Source organism: Syzygium oleosum, unplaced genomic scaffold, assembly GCF_021117445.2.
Source record: "Syzygium oleosum isolate NSW1041296 unplaced genomic scaffold, Sole_v2.1 Sole_v2.05, whole genome shotgun sequence".
NCBI classification, from domain to species: Eukaryota; Viridiplantae; Streptophyta; class Magnoliopsida; order Myrtales; family Myrtaceae; genus Syzygium; species Syzygium oleosum.
Window position 1 is genome coordinate 1,481,788 of NW_026607489.1, and position 22,770 is coordinate 1,504,557.

General features: G+C 39.7%; 3 protein-coding genes across 4 annotated transcripts; 1 reads left to right on the forward strand and 2 right to left on the reverse strand.

The window, feature by feature from the left end:
- Positions 1-5,950: 5,950 nt before the first annotated feature.
- LOC115680878 (putative pentatricopeptide repeat-containing protein At1g19290) lies at positions 5,951-7,893 on the reverse strand. Its single transcript, XM_030604713.2, has one exon. The coding sequence runs from the start codon at positions 7,716-7,718 to the stop codon at positions 6,009-6,011; it is 1,710 nt and encodes a 569-aa protein (XP_030460573.1). The 5' UTR covers positions 7,719-7,893; the 3' UTR covers positions 5,951-6,008.
- Positions 7,894-12,386: 4,493 nt separating this feature from the next.
- LOC115680832 (flotillin-like protein 1) lies at positions 12,387-13,874 on the forward strand. The gene is made up of 3 exons (XM_056311980.1): positions 12,387-12,785; positions 13,064-13,459; positions 13,609-13,874. The coding sequence occupies exons 1-3, from the start codon at positions 12,387-12,389 to the stop codon at positions 13,867-13,869; spliced, it is 1,056 nt and encodes a 351-aa protein (XP_056167955.1). The 3' UTR covers positions 13,870-13,874.
- Positions 13,875-14,710: 836 nt separating this feature from the next.
- Positions 14,711-22,293, reverse strand: LOC115680879 (protein DA1-like). Of its 2 annotated transcripts, XM_030604714.2 has the most exons (12): positions 21,849-22,291; positions 20,977-21,128; positions 20,523-20,613; positions 20,127-20,289; positions 17,698-17,818; positions 17,482-17,565; positions 16,711-16,830; positions 16,397-16,609; positions 15,986-16,048; positions 15,774-15,889; positions 15,594-15,652; positions 14,711-15,413 (listed from the first exon to the last, which is right to left on the reverse strand). In XM_030604714.2, the coding sequence occupies exons 2-12, from the start codon at positions 21,085-21,087 to the stop codon at positions 15,109-15,111; spliced, it is 1,446 nt and encodes a 481-aa protein (XP_030460574.1). In that variant the 5' UTR covers positions 21,088-21,128; positions 21,849-22,291; the 3' UTR covers positions 14,711-15,108. The 2 variants fall into 2 exon arrangements, with proteins under 2 accessions (XP_030460574.1, XP_056167762.1); XM_056311787.1 differs by lacking the exon at positions 17,482-17,565 and having other exon boundaries at positions 21,849-22,293.
- Between the last annotated feature and the right edge of the window lie 477 nt (positions 22,294-22,770).

The following is a 22,770-nucleotide window of genomic DNA, read 5'->3' on the forward strand; positions in this document are numbered from 1 at the left end:
AAATTTGTCACAAATGTACCAGTTTAGGGTTTTTGATAGTAAAAAAATTAGCTTGGAGTAAAATCGTCACAAATGTACTAGTTTTGGATTTTTTTGGTCAAAAAATTAATTTTGGGTAAATTTATTACTTATGTATCAGTGTTGGGTTATTTATGATATTAACAAAAAAAAAACTATCTTACTTTTTTATTTTTTGGTAACCCAGGGAACCCCCTGCACGGCCGACAGCCGGGGAGTAAACCCTGGGGGCGACACGTGCTAGCCACCACACACGTGCCACCGGTTAAGTCACCCTGCGGCGCCCGAGATTCGAACACTCAACCTTTTGCGAGAGGAAGAGTGCGCGCTCCAGCAGCGCCACCCAGGCGGGTGGTAAAAAAAAAAAAACTATCTTACTTTACGACTATCTTACTTTAAAAAAAAACTATCTCAAGTGCGAGGTTTTTTGTGTACGACTAGTTTTTTTGTATGTTTCGCTGTGAAAAGTATATATATTATCTTACTTTACCAAAAAAAAAAACAAAAAAAAAACATGAGGAATTAATGGTTGTGTTAAGAAATGTCCAGTACGGAGTGTCGGGGGTGAAGGGAAGGTGGAATTGAGTGGTGTTAGGATACAATTTGTACGGTGCATGACGGGACCTGCGATTTCTCCAAGTGGATCCTTATCAAGATCGTGGAATTTTTGCCTTTGGTCGAAAAGAACGTGGAATTTTCTTCTTTCTTTTTTTTTGACAAGATCGTGGAATTCAAACGGCCATAAATTCATGCTTCCTCTCGAGATGCTTTTCGGGGGAAGACTTATTTGCTTGGATTGTCGTACGATGCGTGACGGTCGCGGGACTACTTACGCAACGTGTTTTGACCGGCCATATGATGAAATTAATTGAGTGCTCGAAGTGCCGGGACACTTCAATCTTGATTGGAATGACTAAAACTCAATTATCTTGTCCTTGATTCAATCGAAATATTACAAACACGGTATCATTAATAAACTAATAATGCGGCGGTCAACATTAGGGGCGAGCAAAAGAACGAACCGAATCGGGAACCGAATCGGGAACCGATCCGGTAACCGATTCCTAAATATCGAAATCGGTGAAATTAGTTCGGTTCCCGATTTCAAGTGTAGAGCCAACCACCTAGACCGGAATTTATATACAATTCTTCTTATTACCTCTACTAAAAACCCTAATTATTATTCTTATTATCATTCTTCTCACAAAAGTGAATGGTTGCTCGCTCAAGCCTCACAATACATGTGTCACAGGCTGGTAGTTTCTTGGCCGCGAAATAGCCCGTGTGATGCCGGGTGAACTAAGAAGACCAACCTTCCTTCTATAATTGTTCTTAAGAACAGTACGTAGACTAGCATTCTCGTATCATATCATATCACATCTAGTTTAGCTCGGGCATCCAGTTCCTCGAGCCAGACACATAAAACACTTTAAGCATAACAATTGGTTTTGACCCCCTATGGTTTCATCAGGAGAGCGGCATCAGCTCCCAACCAGTTTGTTCCTAAGGATACATTCATTTTAGCTTAAAATTCCTAGCACAAACCACATAGACGACATTCCCCCGAACCAATTGTATCTTCCCCTCTACATCACCCACTCTTCACCTCGATGGCACCAAACTTAAGGAGAATCACGGTCTGTGACATTCTCCCCCACTCAACTTCCCAACGCCTTCGTTGCGAGCTGTCCTATCGCTCCCTGTATTTCCCAACCATTAACGTTACTCCCTGATACTTATATGAATGGCAACACTCGCCCAATAGAACAGGCCACTCCACTCCACTGGTAGCTTCCCTCGATCAAAACTGTTTGCGAATCTCCAGTCACTTGTGCTCCCTGACAAGTGTGGCATCTCTAGCTAACTGCACTCCCTTGGTAGCACTTTCTTTCGCCTACTAGACTTCTCCTGATCTCAGCAAGCCAATGGAAAGGTTTTCCCCTTGTTGGAAACGTGATAACATACCTCCTCTTGGGATTCGCCAATTGATCTAGAAACGTTATCCCTATTCAATGAGCAATTCGATTCCACCCTATGCCCCTATTACCATCTTAGAAGCTAGACGAGAGTCACACATCGTCCAAGCCCTCTTAGTCCCAATAATTCACTCCGCCCTCATAGGACCAGGAAGACCATAGGCTTTCCTTGAATCGCTCACCTATTGGAGGGATCCCTACTCTGATACCATTTGTCATGGCCCAGTAGTTCCTTGACCACGGAATAGCCCATGCAGTGCTTGGCGAACCGAGAAGACTCCAAGCCAGCCTTCTTTATATAGTTGTTTCTAAGAACAGTACGTCGAATAACATTCTCGTATTAGATCGTATCCCCAGCTTAGCTTGGGCATCTAGTTCCTCGAGCGAGACGCAGAAAACACTTTAGGCATACCAATTGGTTTTGGCTTGCCATAACCTTATCAAGAGAGTAGCATCAACTTCCGACCAATTTATGCATGAGAGCCCAACCCCATTTTTAGAGGTCCTAAAGGTATATCCATTCTAACATAAAATTTCTTACACAAACCATCATGACGCCACTCCCATAAACCAGTTATATCGTTCTCTCTGCATTACCCACTTTTCATCCTAACGGCACCAAGCTCCACTCATAGGGGTACGAGAGTACGGGAGAATCATGATTTGTGACACGTGCCTCTTTCACGCTCAATCCTAATCACCCATTCTTCACTTACGACCCTCTCTCTCTCTCTCTCTCACGACAAACCCAATGAAAGTTCTTGCAAGTTGTTTGTGTATCTACATAGTTCAAGTCCAAAAGACCTTCGGAAGACTATTTCTTTCTCCTTTTCTTAGGGGGGGGGAGCCACAAAAAATTCCAAATTATGCCCACTGTGACACATTTACCCTAAATTTTTTCTTGTGACATAAAAGACTCCAATCTTATAACTATGTGACATATTTATCCTCCGTCAAGGTTCCATCATTTGATCTTTCAGTTAAAATAATGTCATTTTTATTCACTTAAGCTACATGGGTCCCATGTCAACATCGTTTCCTTTTCGGTGTCCATGTAGGCAGATTCTAATGGTGCTCATTAACGAAATCTTGACGAAGGGTAAATGTGTCACATAAGTACAAGTTTAAAATTTTTTGTATAACATAAAAAGTTTAGGATATATCTATTATAGTGAGCATAATTTAAAAATTTTGGTGGCTTTTGCCATTTTTTTTAGGTTAGCTTGTAAGAATCTCTTTTTGGTGAAGCTCATCTTTAAGGGAAATCTTTACCACTTTTGTTATTTGTTCTCATATGATTGTCTTTCTTGGGTTCTGTCGTTTAGTGTTTCGCTTTTTTGTTGGGATATTAGATGAAATTATTATTTGCAATTGATGATCAGTGAAGCTTCTGTTGAAGTGGTGTGTTCGATTGGTGAGTCAGAACAAGGCAAAGATATGACCCCTGTTGCTGAGTGAAAATTGACCCACCCCTGGAACTAATCATCAGACATATTCTTATTCGTAGGTGTGGCAAAAAAGGAATGTGCACGGTGATTTGAGGATGACAAGCATGTATATCCTCAAACAACTCCTTTGGGTTTTCATTGTCAACATATAATATATGTGTCAGATCTCATTGTATTAACTAACAGATTCTATTATGAAAATGAATAATCAATTCGTAGCAAAAAAGTAACTTATTTTTTTATATGTTAAACGTGGAACCTATAGTACAAGCTCAAAATACACTATACAAATGACTAAGATAATTACCCAATCAATTATAAACCAATTGTATGGATGCCAATTTAGTTCTAAATTTTTTGATTTTGCCAATGTAATCTGAAATATTTACGCAAAATTTCAATGTAATCCTTTCGGGCGATGGCTGCCGAACATTGATGACATGGTTGTCCACATCAGCATGCCATGTAGGCCAGCCGGCCATGACTGGACGCAATGGTAGCAATTTGCCGGAAGGGCTACATTGAAATTTTGTGCAAAGATTTAGGACTACATTGATAAAATTGAAAAGTTGAGAACTGAATTGACATCCATAGAGTAGATTTACAATTAAATAGATGATTATTCCTATATGATCTTTTTAATGTAGATTAATGTACTCTCTTGTGTAAACCATTCATGATCCTGTGAGTTTAAGGAAGATGACTACAACAAAAATAACTTAAGTCGATGATAACATCACCTTCTTAGAATAATTTCGAAATTAATTTATAAAGTCTACAAGCAAGTTAAAAAACCATAAAGTCAAAGTCAATGGAATTGTCAGCAATACATCAAACATTCTAGAGGAGATTATTATCTGGACTAATAATACATGTCTGCCAAGAAGTAGAAGTCCCTATGTCCATTTCGAGCTGAGGTCTCCACAACGTATTAAAGGGGATGACAACAACGGACTTTTGTCATTTTCAATTTTGTTTTTTTGTTCTGAATTTCTCTTATTTTTCTTCTCTTTTCTATTATCTCATTGGAGAATATTAGTTATGTACGGGTAAGAATCATGTAAATTAGGTTTGTTGAGAGAAATAACGCAAAAATGACTAAAGTGGATAATAATATTATGAGGAAATTATGCATAAATCTCCTATATATATATATATTGGAAGTAGTACAATTTTATTTCTCCAATCTTAATATCTACTCTACATTTCGGGAACTTTTATTTTGTTGTAGCAGTTAAACATCTGTCCATTTCTCCGTTCTCACGAACTTTTTAAGAAGAGAGAGAAATGGCGTAGTAAGGTTGGCTTCATGATGCGTTAAAGATGGTAAAACTTTGGTTTAAATCTCTTTCAAACTTGAGATAGGTATGGGATCCAAATCTTGCTTGGAATTTAATTAGTTTGGGATTTCTTTTATTTGAAACAACTACATAAATAAATTTGACTAGCTTCCAATTATTTGCCTATTTTGAATAAACATATAGTACATTTACTTTAAAAGCATTGTGTAAGTAGTTACAGCTCTAGAGGATTTAGGGAGGCTGAAAATAACCTTATTCTCTCTCGTTCCTCCATGGCCATGGAACCTCTCCCTCAGGTTAAAATTTTCTTTTCCATACAAAAAATTGAAAGAAAAACTAAATTTTACCTAAAGTTAAGTACGACGATAAACGTATACGACTTTCTAAGTTCTAAGTGTATTTTACATAACTTCTAAGTTTTTATACAAACAATGTCGTGAAATTATACTTCTATCCTTGAAAAGTCATGTTAATCATTTGAAATAATGTAAATCTTGTTCATAAGAATTTCAAAATTAACTTTTTTTCACATAAAAGTTGAACACTTTTTAAAAGGGTTAATACCACGAAAAACCCCAAACTGGTACACCTGTGACAAATTTACCTTAAACTAATTTTTTTGACCATAAAAAATTTCAAACCGGTACACCTGTGATAAATTTACGATCCGTTAGTTTCCGTTAAATTTTGCCATCAAATTAATGAGTTGGATGACACGTGTCAGTTGACGGGTGTACCGGTTTGAAGTTTTACCCCTCTATTTGTAACAGATATACCAATTTGTGATTTTTCGTGGTATTAATCTAATTTAACGGAGGGTAAATTTGTCACTAACATACCGGTTTGGGGTTTTTGATGATAAAAAAATTAATTTGGGATAAATTTATTACATGTGTACCGGTTTGGAGTTTCTGGTGGTCAAAAGATTAATTCAGGGTAAAATTGTTACGGGTGTACTAGTTTGAGATTTTTTGCGGTATTAACCATTTTTAAAACAGGTAACTCAACTTTTCCTTGCCTTAGTTGCTTCCTTATTAGATGGCCCTTACCCTTCCCTTTGGAGCTCTCCCTGGTGGATTTCTTTCCTGGTTATTGTATACTCAAAACAAGTGCCAGCCTAATTGTACTCAAAACAAGCTCATCTAAGGTTAAGTGACATTGAGCTTCAAGAGATGCTTGAAGCTCATCATAGGGAAAGCTAAACTCAGCCAAAATAAAGAATGAAAGAATGATCATCTTTCGAGCTGGGGACTCTCTGTATTTCGTTATACGGTCTGGCATTTCGTCGAAAAAGTGAGAGCTCGTTCGAAATTCCCTACTTTACAGTACCCATCTCTCAGGGCTCTATATGTTATTTCATCAGGTGAGCATCTCTGTCCCTCCATTCTCCGGAAAATCTCCTCTGCTTCAGCCATTTTCCCCATCTTGCACAGCCCGTGAATCATGGTGTTGAAGACAATGCTCGATTTGGCGAAACCCCTCGCCAAGATTTCTTTCCACAGCGAAAGCGCCCTTTCAAGATCCTCCATCTTCAGATACACATCTAGCAATGTGCACAAGGTGACTTCATTAGGCGCCACGCCTCTTTCCAGCATCAAACGCCACAGATGTAAGGCGTCTTCAAAGTCTCCAACCCGACATAGACCCTTGAGAAGAGTATTATAAGTTACAGCAGATGGTTCGATTCCTTCGTGGATCATCTCGTCGCATAACTTAAAAGCCTCTCTTGTCAAGCCTTCTCTGCAGTAGCCATCTACTAGAGCATTATAACCGTAGGAGTCCAGCTTTAAGTTCCAATTTCTCATCTGCGATACCAAGACCTCTGCTTTGGAAAGTTGACCGAATTTACAATACCCATTGATCAAACAATTGCAAATGACATTATTCAAACTGAAACCTAGCTCCAGCAACTTATCTTTAACTCTTAAAGCATCATCCATTTTGCCTATCTTACAATAACCATCCAACAAGATGCCATAAGTACGCTCATCCGGAACGATGGACTCGTCATCCTCCATTGCCCGAACAACCTTCTCTGCTTTCTCCACTTTACATTGCTTGCAATAACCCTTAACCACACACGTGTACGTAACCACGTTTCTTGACACTCCCTTATCGGCCATCATCTTCAACACCCTCTCAACTCCTTCCATGTCCCCACAACTCACATACCCATCAATCAAGCTATTGTAAGCGACTATATTCATTTCAAAACCAGCATTTTCCATCTCCTCCACAAACTCCACAGCCTTATCAACCTGCCCATTCTTGCAATTCGCATTCACCATTATCGCACAAGTGAACATATCGGGCACAATCCCCATCCTCACCATCCGATCAAACACAAGAAGTGCGGCGTAACTCTCACCCTTTCTAACTAACCCGCTCAGCAAAGAATTACAAGACCTCAAACTCGGCACTCGACTGCACTTGCCCATTTTATCAAACACATAGAGCGCATTCTTTACCATGCCCTTCTCCGCGTACGCCTTCAGTATCATATCAAAAACAACGGGCGAGAACCCGTAATCCCGATAAACCCTCACAAGCTCATCCCACACAACAAAGGAAACATAATTGTTCCTGCACAGAGAGACCAGTTCATTCACATAAGCTCTGGTCTCCTCGTACATTCTAGCTCGGGCCAGTATATGAACGAGCTGGCAGTAACCCTTCACATCAGGCCTATAATCCTGCTGCTCGGAGGCGAACTCGAAGAACCTCAAGCAAGCAGCGGGGTTCAAGCGGAGGCGGTGGAGAACAGAGCCGAGGAGGCCGTCGGAGAACGCGAAGGGCAGGCATTTCAGGGCGCCGGAGCGGCGGAGGACCAGGATCCGGGTGATCCGGTCGAGGAGCTCGGGTCGGCTCAGCTTGGACTCTTCTCGGAGGTTCCAGCGGAGGGACGGCGACGCGTGGAAGGGTCGCGGCCGGCGGGGGTCGGAGGGGAGGAGCGATCTTGACGAGTGCCTGAGCATTTAGGCGAAGAGAGGCGAGAGACCGTGGAGTGATGAGCGTCGGACTGTCTGTGATGAGTGTCGGTCATGTTGATGGTGAGACTCGGCATTGCATGTTGAGGATGGAGAGAGTAGCGACGACCGTTGTTTGCCGACAGAAGAGTTCGATGGAGATGAGCAAGAGCCGAGGTTAGAGTTTCACTGTTCTGTTGCATGACAAATTAACAATGGAGGTTGTTTGACAAAATGGCAGAACGAGAGGAGCACGGATTTTGGGCTTGGTTTTACGTTATGGCCGTTGTTGGGCCCGCATGTCGTTTGAAGAAAGGGAAAAAGCCACCAAAAAAAAAAAAACCTTAAATTATATTCACGGTAACACAATTACTTCAAAACTCTTTTCTGCGACACGAAAAACCCTAAACTTATACATGTATGGCATATTTATCCAAAGCTTTTTCTTGTAACATAAAAAATCCCAAACTTATATCCGTGCGACACATATACCCCAAATTATTTTTTCATGACACAAAAAACCCCAAAACTTATATGGTAAATGTGTCATAAGAGTATAAGATTCGGGTTTTTGATGTCATAAAAAAAGTTTAGGGTAAATGTGTCATACTGGTACAAGTTTGGGCCTTTGCCCTCCTCTCTTAGTCCCAACAATATCACGTGCTTTTGGTTGTCTAGTGGACTTCACCTATTATGTAAAAGATGGTGGAATTCCTCTTCCAGGTGCGACAATTAGGACTCTTGTGCTGTTAATTCCAGAAACGTTCAAAGTCATGATACAACAATCCCTCACAATCATAACACCATTGTTATCAAAAACTAAAACAACCACAGTCAGAAGATCCAAGCCAAAGTAAGAAAGTCAATGTTCAAAGCATAGTTGCTTGGTGTAAGCTTTCGGCATGCGGGTGCCGTAAGATACGTGTATAGGTCAATAAGTACCAAGAAATTCTTCTACTTAGTTCGCCCGTCGATAACATACATATGGCCTCTCCGGGTACACTGTTGGTAATATGACAGGCAACTCGATAAGTCTTTGACAGAAATGATACCATAGCAGCTTTGACAATTAGAACCCCACCGAATGTGCTATAAACAGAAAAGGCAAAGGTGGAATTGTACGAGAGTGTGATGCCTCTTGCGCAGTGGCAGGACGGATGTTTCAGAAGCCACCATGACTCTCTCTGTCTTTGCCAATTCCCGTGCTTCAGCTCTCTTCCTTGTGCTCTTCGCAATTCGCTCCTCATTCGTTTGTGCCCCCTTCAAAGCGGCATTCATATTCAGTCGCAAAAGGATCAAATGAACAGACTTATCTAACCAAAGATTTGCGGGGATAGTTCCCAAAGTACACTTTAGATGAGTGACGGGGCTAAGTCTCGTAAGTGCCTTTAGTATTTAAGGGTTCCCTATTCGTAGTCTTAAACAAGCTCCTCCTCTTGCCGGGTTCAATTGGCACACAAACTTTCTTGAGATTATCCGCTATAGAGATTTTAGTTAGCTTCCTTCCTGTCTATAAATAGATGAGTGAACATGGTGTCGAATTTGGAGGAACTACTTTCATGAAGCATGCTTACAGACAATGATAGCTGAAGTGCAAAGCTTGGGCATTTCACAGGGTGGTCTTCGTCCGGCAAGCTCGGTTGGGTGTTCGAGCGGCCAGAATTCAATCTCTTATTCCACCTCATGGGGATTGTTGGACTTCCATGCAGCCACCTCCTTCTCCCCTTATCCCGTGTGCCTTCGGTAAATGAAACTTTCCATTCCCAATACGCCAAAACTGGCCTTAGTTAGAGTAAACCAAATGTACCAGTAGGGCGGCAAAATGGACGCGAGACTTTTCTCTGGGCGATGCTCCTCTCCAGTCAAAGTTATAGCTTCCTCTCCTGGCTTTGTGAAGTACTCGTCAACTAAAGGGTTTGGGTCCACAAACGAGGTATCCACAATTTCTGCTCATACAGGAGGTAACTACAGTGACTTAATCAGCACATGAGACCAAATAAATGATATCAACATTTACACAAAGAATGTTCGAGTATATATGATCCTAAGAAGTTTTGCCTTGCTGGCATTAACAATGAAAGATGTCGAGCAGAGCCATCGGCTGTTCAGTGCTCCAAGTATGGGGCTAAGTTGTACATGGCTTTTACAAATCGGGTGCCGTGTAGATTTTGGAGAACGACTCGTCGAATGTCGATGTGGCATTTTAAGGACATGTAGATGAATCTTTACTTCATAACTATGAACACATGAACCAAAAATTTTGTGCCATTAATTCAATCAAAGATATCCAAACATAAAAAATAGCAGAAGATAAATTATTAATTAAGAAGGTTCACACCGTTGCAGCGACTAATGAAATCGTCCGCATATGCTTTGAACTTGCCGTCGAGATGTCAACCGGTCTCGTAGCATCCCTTAGGGGCAATACATCGCAGATCTTCAGGATTTGGATATATCTCGGTTTCTTTACGTAGAGACCTTCAACCTCGAATTGCGAATTGCTTCACCATATGAGAAGAGCTTTTACCATTTGTGGATAAACCCACATTGCTCTTCTTGGGTCTCCATCCACCGGCAAATTTTGGTATGAGGTTCATGATTGACATCTTGCTCCAAAGGGACGTCAACATTCTGAAAGACTCGATGAAATTGTCGCCGCAAAAAACCTGCCGAGACGAACAGTTGGAAGGATAGAGTATTGTCATTGATTCTGCAAAAATCGAATGCTCATCTTGAACCGACAAATATAGCAAAAGAAACCATCGCGCGAAGCTCTTTACCCTCCATCGACAATTTCTAAATAGGACACTATTTCCATCAAGCGGGATCATCGAGCGGCAAATGCATCCTTAAAACTAAAGGATTGAACAAGGGTTACAAATGCATTCATTCAGCCCAATTTTTTCTTTCTTCTTTTCTGAACGAGAAACGGTTGCAAAGCCTTCAAGGATCACACTCAGAGGTGCTGATGCTCATGTTTTTATCTTCCAAGTTGATTTTGTTCCCCCTCCCCCATCTGTCGCAATTATAAAACCCTAACGAATGATTCTTTACGTACTTTGCAATTGATCTCATCTTGTTAAATTATTGGGGTTAATATCACAAAAAATCTCAAACTATGCTCACTGCGACACAAAAATTCTAAACTTGCCAATTGTGATACAATTATCCCCGACTTTTTTTTGTGTCATAAAAAACCTCGAACTTATGCCGGTATGACAAATATACCTTAGATGAAACTGAAATAGATGATATATATATGTCACACACGTATAAGTTTGGGTTTTTTCGTATACCAAAAACAAAGTTTGGGGATTTGTGTCACAGTGGGTAATTTTAGGATTTTTGGTGACATAAAAAAAAGTTAGAAGCATTTGTGTCACAGTGGGCATAGTTTGAGATTTTTTTTTTATGGAATTTGACCTAGCCATTAAGAGGATATTTAACCATTTTCTTACATAAGCTGACGCATATCTAAGGAAATACAACGAATACAACTATTTCCCTCACAATCCTATATAAAGGCTGTCCTGCCATTGTTATTTTCCCATAGAAGAAGCCTTTTTTTTTTTTTCCAAATCAACCCTAAACATCAATAGAAACATCATAATTCTCTTTCGCAAATTGTAGAATATCCTTCTTAGCCCGAGAAGATAGTCTCAACTTGTTTGCGGATAAATTCTATGGAAAGTCACTAAACTTAAATTTCGATAATCGGATACAACAATATTTTCTTTTCTTTTTCCTTTTTTTAAGGATTAATGCATTTTAACCGCAATTCAATTAATTTTTTTGGTGAAATGCTGATGCGATGGCAGCTTGCCAGTGATGTGACTTATTGAAAATTGTTTATATATCTGTTTGCTTTTTACCAGAATACTGAATGAAATAAGATCTATAGACATTAATTGTAAAATAATTGGCACATTAGGCAAATGGAAATAAAGATGAGTCGCCCGATTGTAGAAACACTGAATTTTCATGATCAATGTCATTTGCCCAACTTCTTTGATGTATTTTTTTTTAGGAAAAAACATTTTAAATTTTAAACACTTCTAGAAAATTTCGAAATAACTCTACATATTAACATTTGTATGAATCGAAAGGTTTCGAGTGTTTGAAATCGAGTTCTTTGTTTCGGATCATGTACAAATATTTCGTTATTAGTGGTCTCGAGCTTTGTTCTTCTAAAATGGGGAAATATAAATACTGTACCTCATCTTTTACCTATCGACCCCCACCCATATAAAATACCAAATGCATGTAAATACATGAGATTATTGAAATGAGAAGTTGTTTTGTCGGTCCATATATTATTTAATTTTAAGCATTAGCATAAATTTTTCACACCAACAAAAACGAGGAAGAGCTAATTAGGGATAGTGGAGACAAACTTTTTGGCTTTTCCGATTAGCTTAAGGAAAATGGGGGAAGTGTCCTCTATGTAAAGGGAAATATAAGATTTTGACCTTCATATTTGATTTCTCCACCTTCCTATTCCAAATAAATCACTCATCTCTTTTTCCCTTTCTCTCTTCAATCGTATATTCGGTTCGCCCCTATAAATCTCCACTCGCTCCGCCACTATACTCCTCGCAAACTCTCCTTCCCCGTCTCTTCTTCTTCTTTCTCGATCATCATCAGAAACCCTAGTAAAGAAACAAAAGCCTCAACAGAATGTGGCGCGTCGCAGGCCCGTCCGAGTACCTTGCCATAACTGGAGGATCCATCAAGGACGTCAAGCTCGCGAAGAAGGCATGGATATGGCCGACCCAAAAGTGCGTCAAGTTCCATGTTTCGCCGGTCAACTACACCTTTGAGGTGCTCCCCTTCTTCTTCTCCGTTGTCTTCACTATCGGCCCCTGTGTTACCGACCACGAGAGCCTCCTCCTCTATGCCAAGCTCATTGCCTCTCACATCAAGCCCTCAGTCCACGTCAACAACCTTATCCAGCATCTCATCAAAGGCCAGATGCTCACCGCCTCCATGACCACGGAGAAGGTCTTGGAGAAGGTCTTAGAGAAGCTCCAGTTGAAGCTCAAGCAGTTTGGGCTCGTGATCTACAAAGTCAACCGGGTTTGATTTTTTTTTTCCTAACTGAGCGCGTCCTTTACTGTTTCTTTTGTTGTCGCTTCATGTTGTGATTGGTGCCTATGTCGGGTAGTATTTAGGTCCAATTAGGCCGGTTGTGATTTGTATATGTTAGTTGACGATCGTTTTTAATTGCTTCTTATCGGTTGAAGTGTCTGTCACTTTTTTTTGAAACCGGCATATGATAGTATGTGATGTGGATGAGATGTTTTTATTATTTCTATTACGATATATTTTGTCGTGACCGAATTTCCTCGTAACAGTTAGATGCCTCCCAGACCAAGATGAAGGGTAAAGTCGGTGCTGGACAGACCAAAGAAAAAGCTGTGAAATTCGATTTAGAGACCAAGGACAAGATGAAGGGTAAAGTCGGTGCTGGACAGACCCAAAAAAAGGCTGTGAGATTCGATTTGGAGATGAAGGGTAAAGTCGGTGCTGGACAGACCAAAGAAAAAGCGGTGAAATTCGATCTAGAGACCAAGGACAAGATGATGAAGGGTAAAGTCGGTGCTGGACAGACCAAACAAAATGCTGCGAAAACCGATTTAGAGACCAAGATTATAGCAACGGAAAGGCTTAAGATGGAGATAAAGGTCACGTGGACAGTGAAGATCTTCAAGAACCAAGACGCATGGTCCCAGTCTTATGAACTAGCCAAGGTGGAATATCTTGTTGAGCTACTTTTGTGATGGTTGTGAGCTTCATAGAGAAGCTCCGTAAGGCCTGTACCGAATCGAATAGAAAGAGGATGAGCATAGGCCTTAAGTTTCCCACTTCATTGAAAAAAAGTTGCTTTTCTTCATTGTAGGTGCAAGAGGCATATGCACGCCGGCAAGAGGATGAGGGTATCCAGGCGCTAGCACAGGCACAGGGCATGTACTTGGCGGCGCATCTGAAGCAATCCGGCCTCTTTTATGGCGCAATTAGGGACTACCAGATGATCAACTCGGGGATGTTCCCATGGGTGGCCAATCAACGCAGAAGCTTTCTCACAATCTTTTGCATTCTTCCAATACTTTGTACTCTATCGTTCATTTATATTATATTCAATCATGTTGCTTATATTTGACATTGTTTAGTTTGATTTATATTTATATTTATATATAGTTACCTTGACGTGTTGTTTATATATATATTTATATATATGGTAAACCTGCCCACTTGGCATTTTTTGTAATGTTCAGCAAGTGGTTTTTTTTGGGTCGTTTACCCCAAACTTTGGGGCAAATATGTCGCATAGGTACAAGTTTGTGGCTTTTGGTGTCACAAAAACAAGTTTAGGGTAAATATGTCACGGTGGACATAATTTAGGGTTTTTGATGCCTTTTTCCCTTTAAAGAAAGAGAGAACTATTTAGCCCCTGTAGTTTTCCCTTTGTCTCGTTTTGCCCCAACGGAAAACATCTTCATCTCAATTAGCACCCTCGTTTTGCATTTGTGTGTAGAGAGGCTGCTCAGATCGAGTTTAGTTGGGTTTCGACTCTTTTGAACCAATTATAGTGTATAATCGAATTGGTTTACAGGTTCGGGTTCCCGTCTCAATACCGTTTTTAGTTATATGTCAGGTGTGGAGTTCCTATCCTTACAAAAGCCAACTTGACTTTAAGTTAGCTCCGATATATTATCGGGCCATTCAAGTTCGGACTTTGGACAGGATTGTTCATTTCTTTCTTTGTTATTGAGTCAGCCTTAATGTTATATAGCGCTTTGCCAGTGATAATTTTGCTGAAACCTTGTCAAGAGACCAAGAAGAGAAGACAAACATAAAAAGGGAAAATGGGAAAACTGAGGCTGCGCTTCGTTGTCCTCTGGGGATCTTCCACTTCCTGTTTCCATTCAAAAGCAGGTTATGAGAAGGGTTTGACAGTCTTCCTTAATTTTCCTTTCTTGAAAAGTTGAAATCAAGAAAACTAGGAAATTACCAACATGCTTTCATCTTTATGAATTTGTACACATTAAAAAGGGAAAGTGTCATGTTCTGTGGGTGCACACATCCTATGTCTATCATTGTCTCACATCATTCGCGAACACTCGATATTCGATTCCTCGCAGAAATAGAAGTACAAACAGGGTATATCTGGAGGGGGGGAGAAAAATCTCCTAGTAATGAATGTATAGGAGTATGACCCGATCCTGTGGTTTCTATTGTAATGGACAAAGAATGTGTATAATGAACTCTCACAGGGAATGAATGTCATCCTAAGTTACTATGTACCAACTACCAAACCCTGCGCATTGACCTTCTGGAAATAATATGAATGGCCAATCATCCTCAACTCTGCTGATTAAAAAAATAAATGAATCTCGCATCAGTAAGGAAAATTCCCCGTCATCCGAATGTGATCGAGGGTACTTCGGAGACCGTACTTCTTCACCGCCTTCTGGCCGGCCCTGAACCCGTCGCCGTAAACTGGGGACGAGTCCGATTCGATCTGGTGCATGAAGAACTCACCAAGTCTATGCTCGAATTGAGATTTGGGGCCTCCCTTCGGTCCTCGAGAAGAGGACGGTGCCCTGTGGCTGCTCGATTCTGAATTGAGCTCCGCCTCCAACCACATGTGGGCCACCACTTGGCAGATGCCTTCTTCCACATCTTGGTGGAGAGATTGAAAACCTTAAGCATAGATGATGATAATACGTCACTCCAAGTCGCTGACAAGTTACTTAACAGGAACTTAATATGATGACAATTAATTCAGTCATCCGAGCATCAGAGCTCATGACAATGATGTACCATTCAATCTGCAAAAGCATGCGAACTTCATTGTACAAATGGCACTGACTAGGAAATTACCATTAAGTCGAAGGAATGCATGCATCATTTCATGAGCTAGAATTGATCCAGTCAACAACCTGTTCCCAAACATTTGGATTAGTGAACGGGAAAAGTGCAATAGAGTGCAACAGCAAAACAAATATATCCAAAACATGAATTCCTCCATGGAGTTCTAGAAATATCACACACATACAATACCTGGGAAGACCATACAAGATGAGAATGGCAGTCACTTCACAAGATCGTGTTAGCTTGTAGGGCTCTGTTATCATGTTCGTAGCTCGGCCTCCCCCAATCCTTGGTCTCCGTGATATCTGCCATAGCAGGTAGAAAGTTATATGAGAGTGATTGATGATAAATAAATGCTATTTCACACGCTCACACGGTGAGCATTCTACAGGAGTTCTTACCGTACTGATGGTTCTTTCCTCTGAGAGGCAAAGTCCTCTTGTCTCGGGCATGTGGTAATGGCCCTGGTCAAAAAGTATTGTTCAGAAGTGATTATATGCAAAAAGAATGTACCCCCAAAAGTGCCATCGATAACGATCAATATACGGAGACTAGTTACAGTAAACCATGTTAAAAAATTCTAGAAAGAAGACTGTCTTGCCATCAAATCCTTGCTGAATACCATGTCAAGGCATGACCATTTTTCTAGAATGAAAGACACATTCATGTACATTTTGCCCCGCGAGTTAGAATCTTTACTTTTCTATGTCTTCATGTTATCATCCGATGAGACTGTTGATAGTTAGCTGTCTTTGTAGTTATGCAGTATATCAACATGCCATTTAAAGGGAATGCATAATATTGAGCCTTACATTTTTTTCTCCCTCTCTGGCTTCATTTAGAGCCTGACGTTCCACCAAGAGAAGAGGAACTTGCTGCTCCACTTTCATGTTCATATACTCATAGAATTTCTGTATACTGTGATATAGGGGTTGACATTGATTCGTATCCATAATTACCGAGTCTAAACATTCTAGACAGAGCTTCCGACCATCATCAAGTGAGACGTATTGCATCTCTTGTGACTGCACATGAGGAGAAAATATCTCAATCTATGACTTTTTGAGCAAATATAGGTTTCTGGATCTTGCTAATTTGGGAGATAGAGTAGATTCATTAGACTGACCTCCATTCGCTCACAGCTGCAGCACCTTGGAGTCCCATCATGTTCGTGCGAAGGGCAGTACTTCTGACCCCAGAAAGGATGTGCCCTATATTCAATAAGACCAGCACGGTTCGTTGGAATCTGTCAATGGAGACGTATTCTGGTATGAGTGGCGCTTCTCAAAGAAATAATTCACAGTATTTAGATGGTACATCATCATCTTACATCGTAAGGCATACGAAGGCTTTTCAATCGACAACGCCCACATTTTCCCATATAAAGAAATATACAGCGTGGTCAATTGGAAGGTTTGCCCATATTTTCCAATTTTACCCTGATTCCTTCCTAGTGTCCCTCAATTCTTTTGCTCTATTTCATGATGTTATTTATCTGCGATTTTGATATTGTCATCTGCATCCTCTCATTTCAACACTGTTTCTGGTAAACCTAACGAAACAGAATACTCACTATGTTCAATTTGATTCCTTCTTGAATGTAGCAGGATTTTACTATAAACTGATAATTCTCGTCATTCTTCATTTAAGAATTACGGCTGACAAAAATGAGTGAACTCTAGTTCTAGTTCCTTATTACACAATAGAGAGATGGAATCATTTACAAAATGAACACGAGTTATAAGCATATTGACAATCAAACTTTAGAGATCAAGATGCAGAGTAGGGTTAGTCAGTTTAATACAGATGGAAACTGAAAGATCACATGATCACATCCAATGAGGGGGAACGAGTTCAAGCTATAGCCAGTTCAAAGCAGTACATCTATGACACTTACAAAATGCTTGCAAACATCACATTTTGGGTGGTAATGCTCCTTGTAGCAAGACCTATGAAAAGGGTAATTTCCTGATACAGAAAACTGCAATTCACAAATAATCTTGCTTAATTAGTTGGTGTAAACCACCCAAATAACCCTCTTAGTAAACAACCAAAAATGTATAAATTCCTAAAGGAATCAATTATAGAGGAAAAAATTTAGGTTAGTATGTACCTCATAATCAGAAATCGGTCGACCACAAGCACGGCATCGAAAACATTCCGGATGCCAAACAGCATTCATACAGTTTAGAAACCGTCCATGACCGATTTCCACATTACACCCAGCACAAATTCTACAAAAGAAGGCACCCAATAGTCATGTTTATGCTATGATCAATTTCAGAAGAAAAAAACAAGAGAATTAAGGCATGCTGGATAAAGTTAATGAAACTATATTCTTGCCTATAGTCAATGATGAAAGAATTAGCAATATTGGACACCTATCATTTACACAACACGATGAGTAAAGTCACAGTGCACTTAAATTGATTATTGACACAAATGGAAATGTTTTTATTGCAAGTCAATCTGGTTTTCTAATCTAATGGTAACAGGAATTTGACATAAATCCCAAACAGCTATGCCACACTAACACAATGACAGACCTTAGGGGCTCGCACGGGCCACTGACCTCCTGGTCTGATAAGTGCACAGTGCAACCTTCAGTAATTTTATGTTCTGTGAATTTTCGTGTAAGATTTCTTCTACAGGATTTTTCAAATTCTTCTTATCTTGTCCCCCCGGTCTAAGCCTTTATATCCTCAACTATTATAACGGGAATGGTAAAAACTAACATGCTATGCAAAAGAAAAAGTTATTTCTCATTCTTTTGGACTAAAATATGTAGTTTCACAAGAAAATATACCCATGCATAGGCATGACAAATGTGTAAAACGTTCCTTAAATAATAGTTGACTTGCACTCTTTGGCAACAAAAGAACAAAAGGAAAATGTACCATAGAACAACTTATACATCACAAGAAAATATACAGAGGCATAGGCACCAAAAAAGTGCAATTCCTTAGGAAATAGTTCACTTGGATTTTTTGTAACAAAAGGGTAAAAGGAAATTTTACCTGATAAGAAAACATTTTACATCTTTCATCCGAATTTATCTTGACTACCAATATATTTAAAGATTTCACAAGAAGCTAGCATGTCAACAAGTCAGCGTCAAGTGATTAGAAAGAAGTATGTGAAGTGACCGACTAACCTAGACTGTTAACTAGCCAAAGAGTACCTCTGGTAAATCGGGGGCTTGACACATTTTGCTTCAATTTCTAAACACAAGTAAACATTTCTTCTTTGGTTTAATGCTTGAAGAAAACACCTTCTTTCCTTATCAACAAGCTTATGATGGATATTCACGTGAAAAAGGCCATGACCCCCTCCTTGGTGAAAAATCTGGAGAAAATGACATGCTATCTTTCCCTTATGAATGAGATTAGGTCAGAGAGTCATGTCAGTGTTAGCAAGCACAAAATACAATTTGAAGATTGAATGGCTAATGGAGGTTTGTGGTTCAACAGATGGTGGGTCTTAGTAAGGTGTTTCTTAGAGAGAGAGAGAGAGAGAGACTTCAATAGAAATAATGAAAGGAAATCGTAAACCACCAGTCTCCTTTATGGTAATAAGCGGCATTTTAAGGCCTATTGAATTTACCTTGAAGCTGTAAATTATTCATGTTGAAAATGTAGGTGCTTAACTTCAAAAGAGTAAAAGCTCATGTAGGAATGATATGGTATTTACATACATCAGGAAGCTCTGTAATATGAGTGTACATGAAGTCCTAAAAGCATAAACCCACAAACAAGGCTGCATTTCATGTTCAACACACCTCTTCATATTTTACACAACTTCAAAACTTTGCAGAGCATGAACATTGTAAATCCAAAGTTTTGAAAGGTGAAACTTGTGTAATGTGTGAGATAGGGGGATAATTCAAACATTTCTTTCAAAAGAAGTTAGTGAAAATGTAGTTTGTCATAAAATATATTAAGTCTCTGTACTGTTACCATAGTACCCTCAGGCCACTTGTCAAGCAACTGCGAAAGGGAGCTTTCAAACTTTAAAAGATCAACTTTTCTATTGATGCGTGTAATTAGTATTTTAAAATTCCAAGTTTCCCTTATTATAAATGCTTGACTAATGTCCTGGGGGAACTTATTAACATTACCGCTTTACTAATGGTTAACATGACCTCTGTACTAATACAAATCTAATTGAATCAAAGAGAAATCAAGTGCAAAACTTCAACTATTCCTACGCCCTTCCCTATTCAACCTTTAACATCCAAATAAGTTCATAATATCCAGACATAAGTTCACAACGACCTCAATAAGAAAGATAGCCCATGTTACACAATCAAACTCCGTGGAATAAGGTTGAGAAAATAAACCATTCCATCCAAGTATAACATTTGCTTAACCTTGTTCAAGTAACTTTAGGGTAAAAGGTTTTCTCATCCCCTACCTACTCCAAAATTACTTTCAAACTCATGCAGTGCCCATTAACCTAGGACCAAATTTTCTATAAACAGAACTTAAGTTGAGACAAAATGAAACTCAAACAAAATTTCCAAAATATAAAAAGCTGTCATACCTGTAACCTGTGGAATAGGAGAATGGTACAGGTTGATGTGTATGACCATTTCCATATGGGAAAGGAGAATGTCCATTTCCTCTAACCGTAGGAGACTCAACATTCAAGCTTTCTTGGATGGCCCTAGCCAGTTGTTCATCTTCTTCCAATTGGTATTGATTGTCTGATCCGATAGTCCAATTAGAAAGTACTTCAAATTTCAGTATAAAAGGTTTTGAACACGGAGAAGACATCCACAAATCATAGCTTAAAGATGCACATCATCGCGAATAATTAATTATACATTGTTGCTCAAGAATTATAGCCAAACTATAAGCATATAGTCTGGCTCTTCAATAGAATATGGAGTCAAAATTTGACCGATGAAATAAATGGCCAGTTAGCCATATCACTCACCAATCACATTATGTTGATTTTGGCTCTCTTCTGAAAGGGATAATGCAATGGCACGATCTATATCTTGATTCTCGTACTCCAACCATGCATCCTACATTTAGTCGTCCACCAAATGGTTAAAAGGAGAGAGCAAATCAGGAACCTGAATTGCATTACAAAAATTTAATACTGACAGACAACATCAAGGAAAATAGGATGACTACTGCATTCTGTAGTAGTATAATGTCTGATTTCACACATTAAGTGCCAATTACATGATGAACTAACTCCATCAGCCCATTGATCATGTACAACAAGTCATTCAGATCAAACTCATTTGAGAAATAAGTGTGAGTTACATCCAGCCCCTAGCGGGATGATGATGAGACAAGCAAAACAAAACTAAAACTAAGTTAACATGTGATAGACATGGTTATATTGAAGGAATATGGCAAGAACTCATAGATGTGATTACCCCTGAAGTGGAAGGAGCGTTATAATTGGGACCCTCCACATAACGTCCCCGGATATGCCCTTCCGTGATTTTATGGCTGGAACCTTTGAAAATCTTCTTGAGCCAACTCATGATGCATACTATTATCAGCTCATGGTCATTGACGTCGGCACCTATAAGAAATTTTATTCAGTCAAGTAACTACTAGAAAATTTATAGGTTTAATTAGATTAAGACAATGGCTCTTGATTATGTTGTTTTCCATAATAACTAGATGGATCGAAACAGTTCGTGGTGTTTATCATCTGCAAGCAACCAATAGGCAATACAGGAGCATCATCAGGTAAATTTACATTTTTGTGGCAGGTGAACAAGAAAACCCAGAAAGAAACACGACCATGTAACCCTCTTTAATTACTCCCGAGCAAGAAGAATCAGCTCAAGGACAACTTATGGCAATAATAAGATGAATGCATGAACATGTTAGCACAGGTTCGATTCTTGAATAGGGTAAAAAGGGTTCACGAATCCTCAAAGCTCAAGAAACGATACCAACATTCGTAATCTGCAATTCTCAAGCAAGCAGATGTTCCTCGATTAGATGTTAAAGCCAATACTGAACTTTTTTCTTCAACAGGCAGATATACAAGTAAAACAAGAAAACGCAATCACCCACCAGCCATCACAAAACCAGAGCTTGACGGAGCTCAAAAGGCAGACAACCTGGGACTCGTTTGAGCAATGCACGAGGAATTTCCCGAACAACATCTTATGTACTCGTAGAGATAAACCAACAGACATCAATTCGTTAAAGAAAAAAGAAACGGATTCACAGAGTTTAGCTGCAGATTCACATGGAAGAAAAGACAGCGAAAGAGTAATAAAGGACTGACCCGCCTCAAATAAAAGAACAGAGGAGCCTGCGAAAAGCTGGGAACTTTGAAGAGACCCAGATGAGAAAAGATCCTGATTCGCCCAAAAAAGCAGCAGCCAAGTCGTCCTAGAGACGTTCCCGATCACACCCCACAATCTTTATCTCACCCTCTTTGCCTCTTTTCCCCTCTTTGATCTTTCTCTCTCGGCTCGCGGAAAGACGGCAACCCAGAAAGAGGAAAGCCAGAGATACCCTGCTCTGGGTTCTTTTCGTCAGATCAGAAATGGGAAGTCTTGGCGCTTGTCCGGTGGAAAACCAATATCGGAGAGCAATCCCCGAGATGATGATTGACTTGACTCGACAGACGTTGTCCCAAGAAGGAACAGAAGCATCAAGTGGGGAAGGGAAACGAACGAGGAGGAGTTGCTTGAATCGGACGCAAAATTCAAAGTCAAATTCGGGGAATGCCACAAAGCCCACGAAAACAAAACTTGGCAGTTGATGATTTTCACACGGTCCCGACATGGATGAAGGTCCCGCAACCCCACCCCCCAGCTGGAAGCTTTTGAATTTTCTCGGTCGTCGCGAGTTCTCTAACGCTGTTTCGCCGTATTAGATTAAATATAAGAAAATTTTGCGAAAATTGGAGAAAAGAAAGGAAGGAGAGGGCTTAAGGGACAAGTTTTCCTAGGAAGACCCGTCTTTAAAAAAAAATAAAAAAAGAGGTAAATCTCACAAATAACCCTAAATCGGTACACTTGTAATAAATTTACCTCAAATTAATTTTTGACCACCAAAAATCCCAAATTGGTACACCTGTGACAAATTTACTCTCTGTTAATTTTTGATAAATTTTACCGTCAAATTGCTGAGTTGGATGACATGTGGTAGTATAGGTATGTACCAGTTTGTGGTTTTTCTTGGAATTAATCCAATTTAAC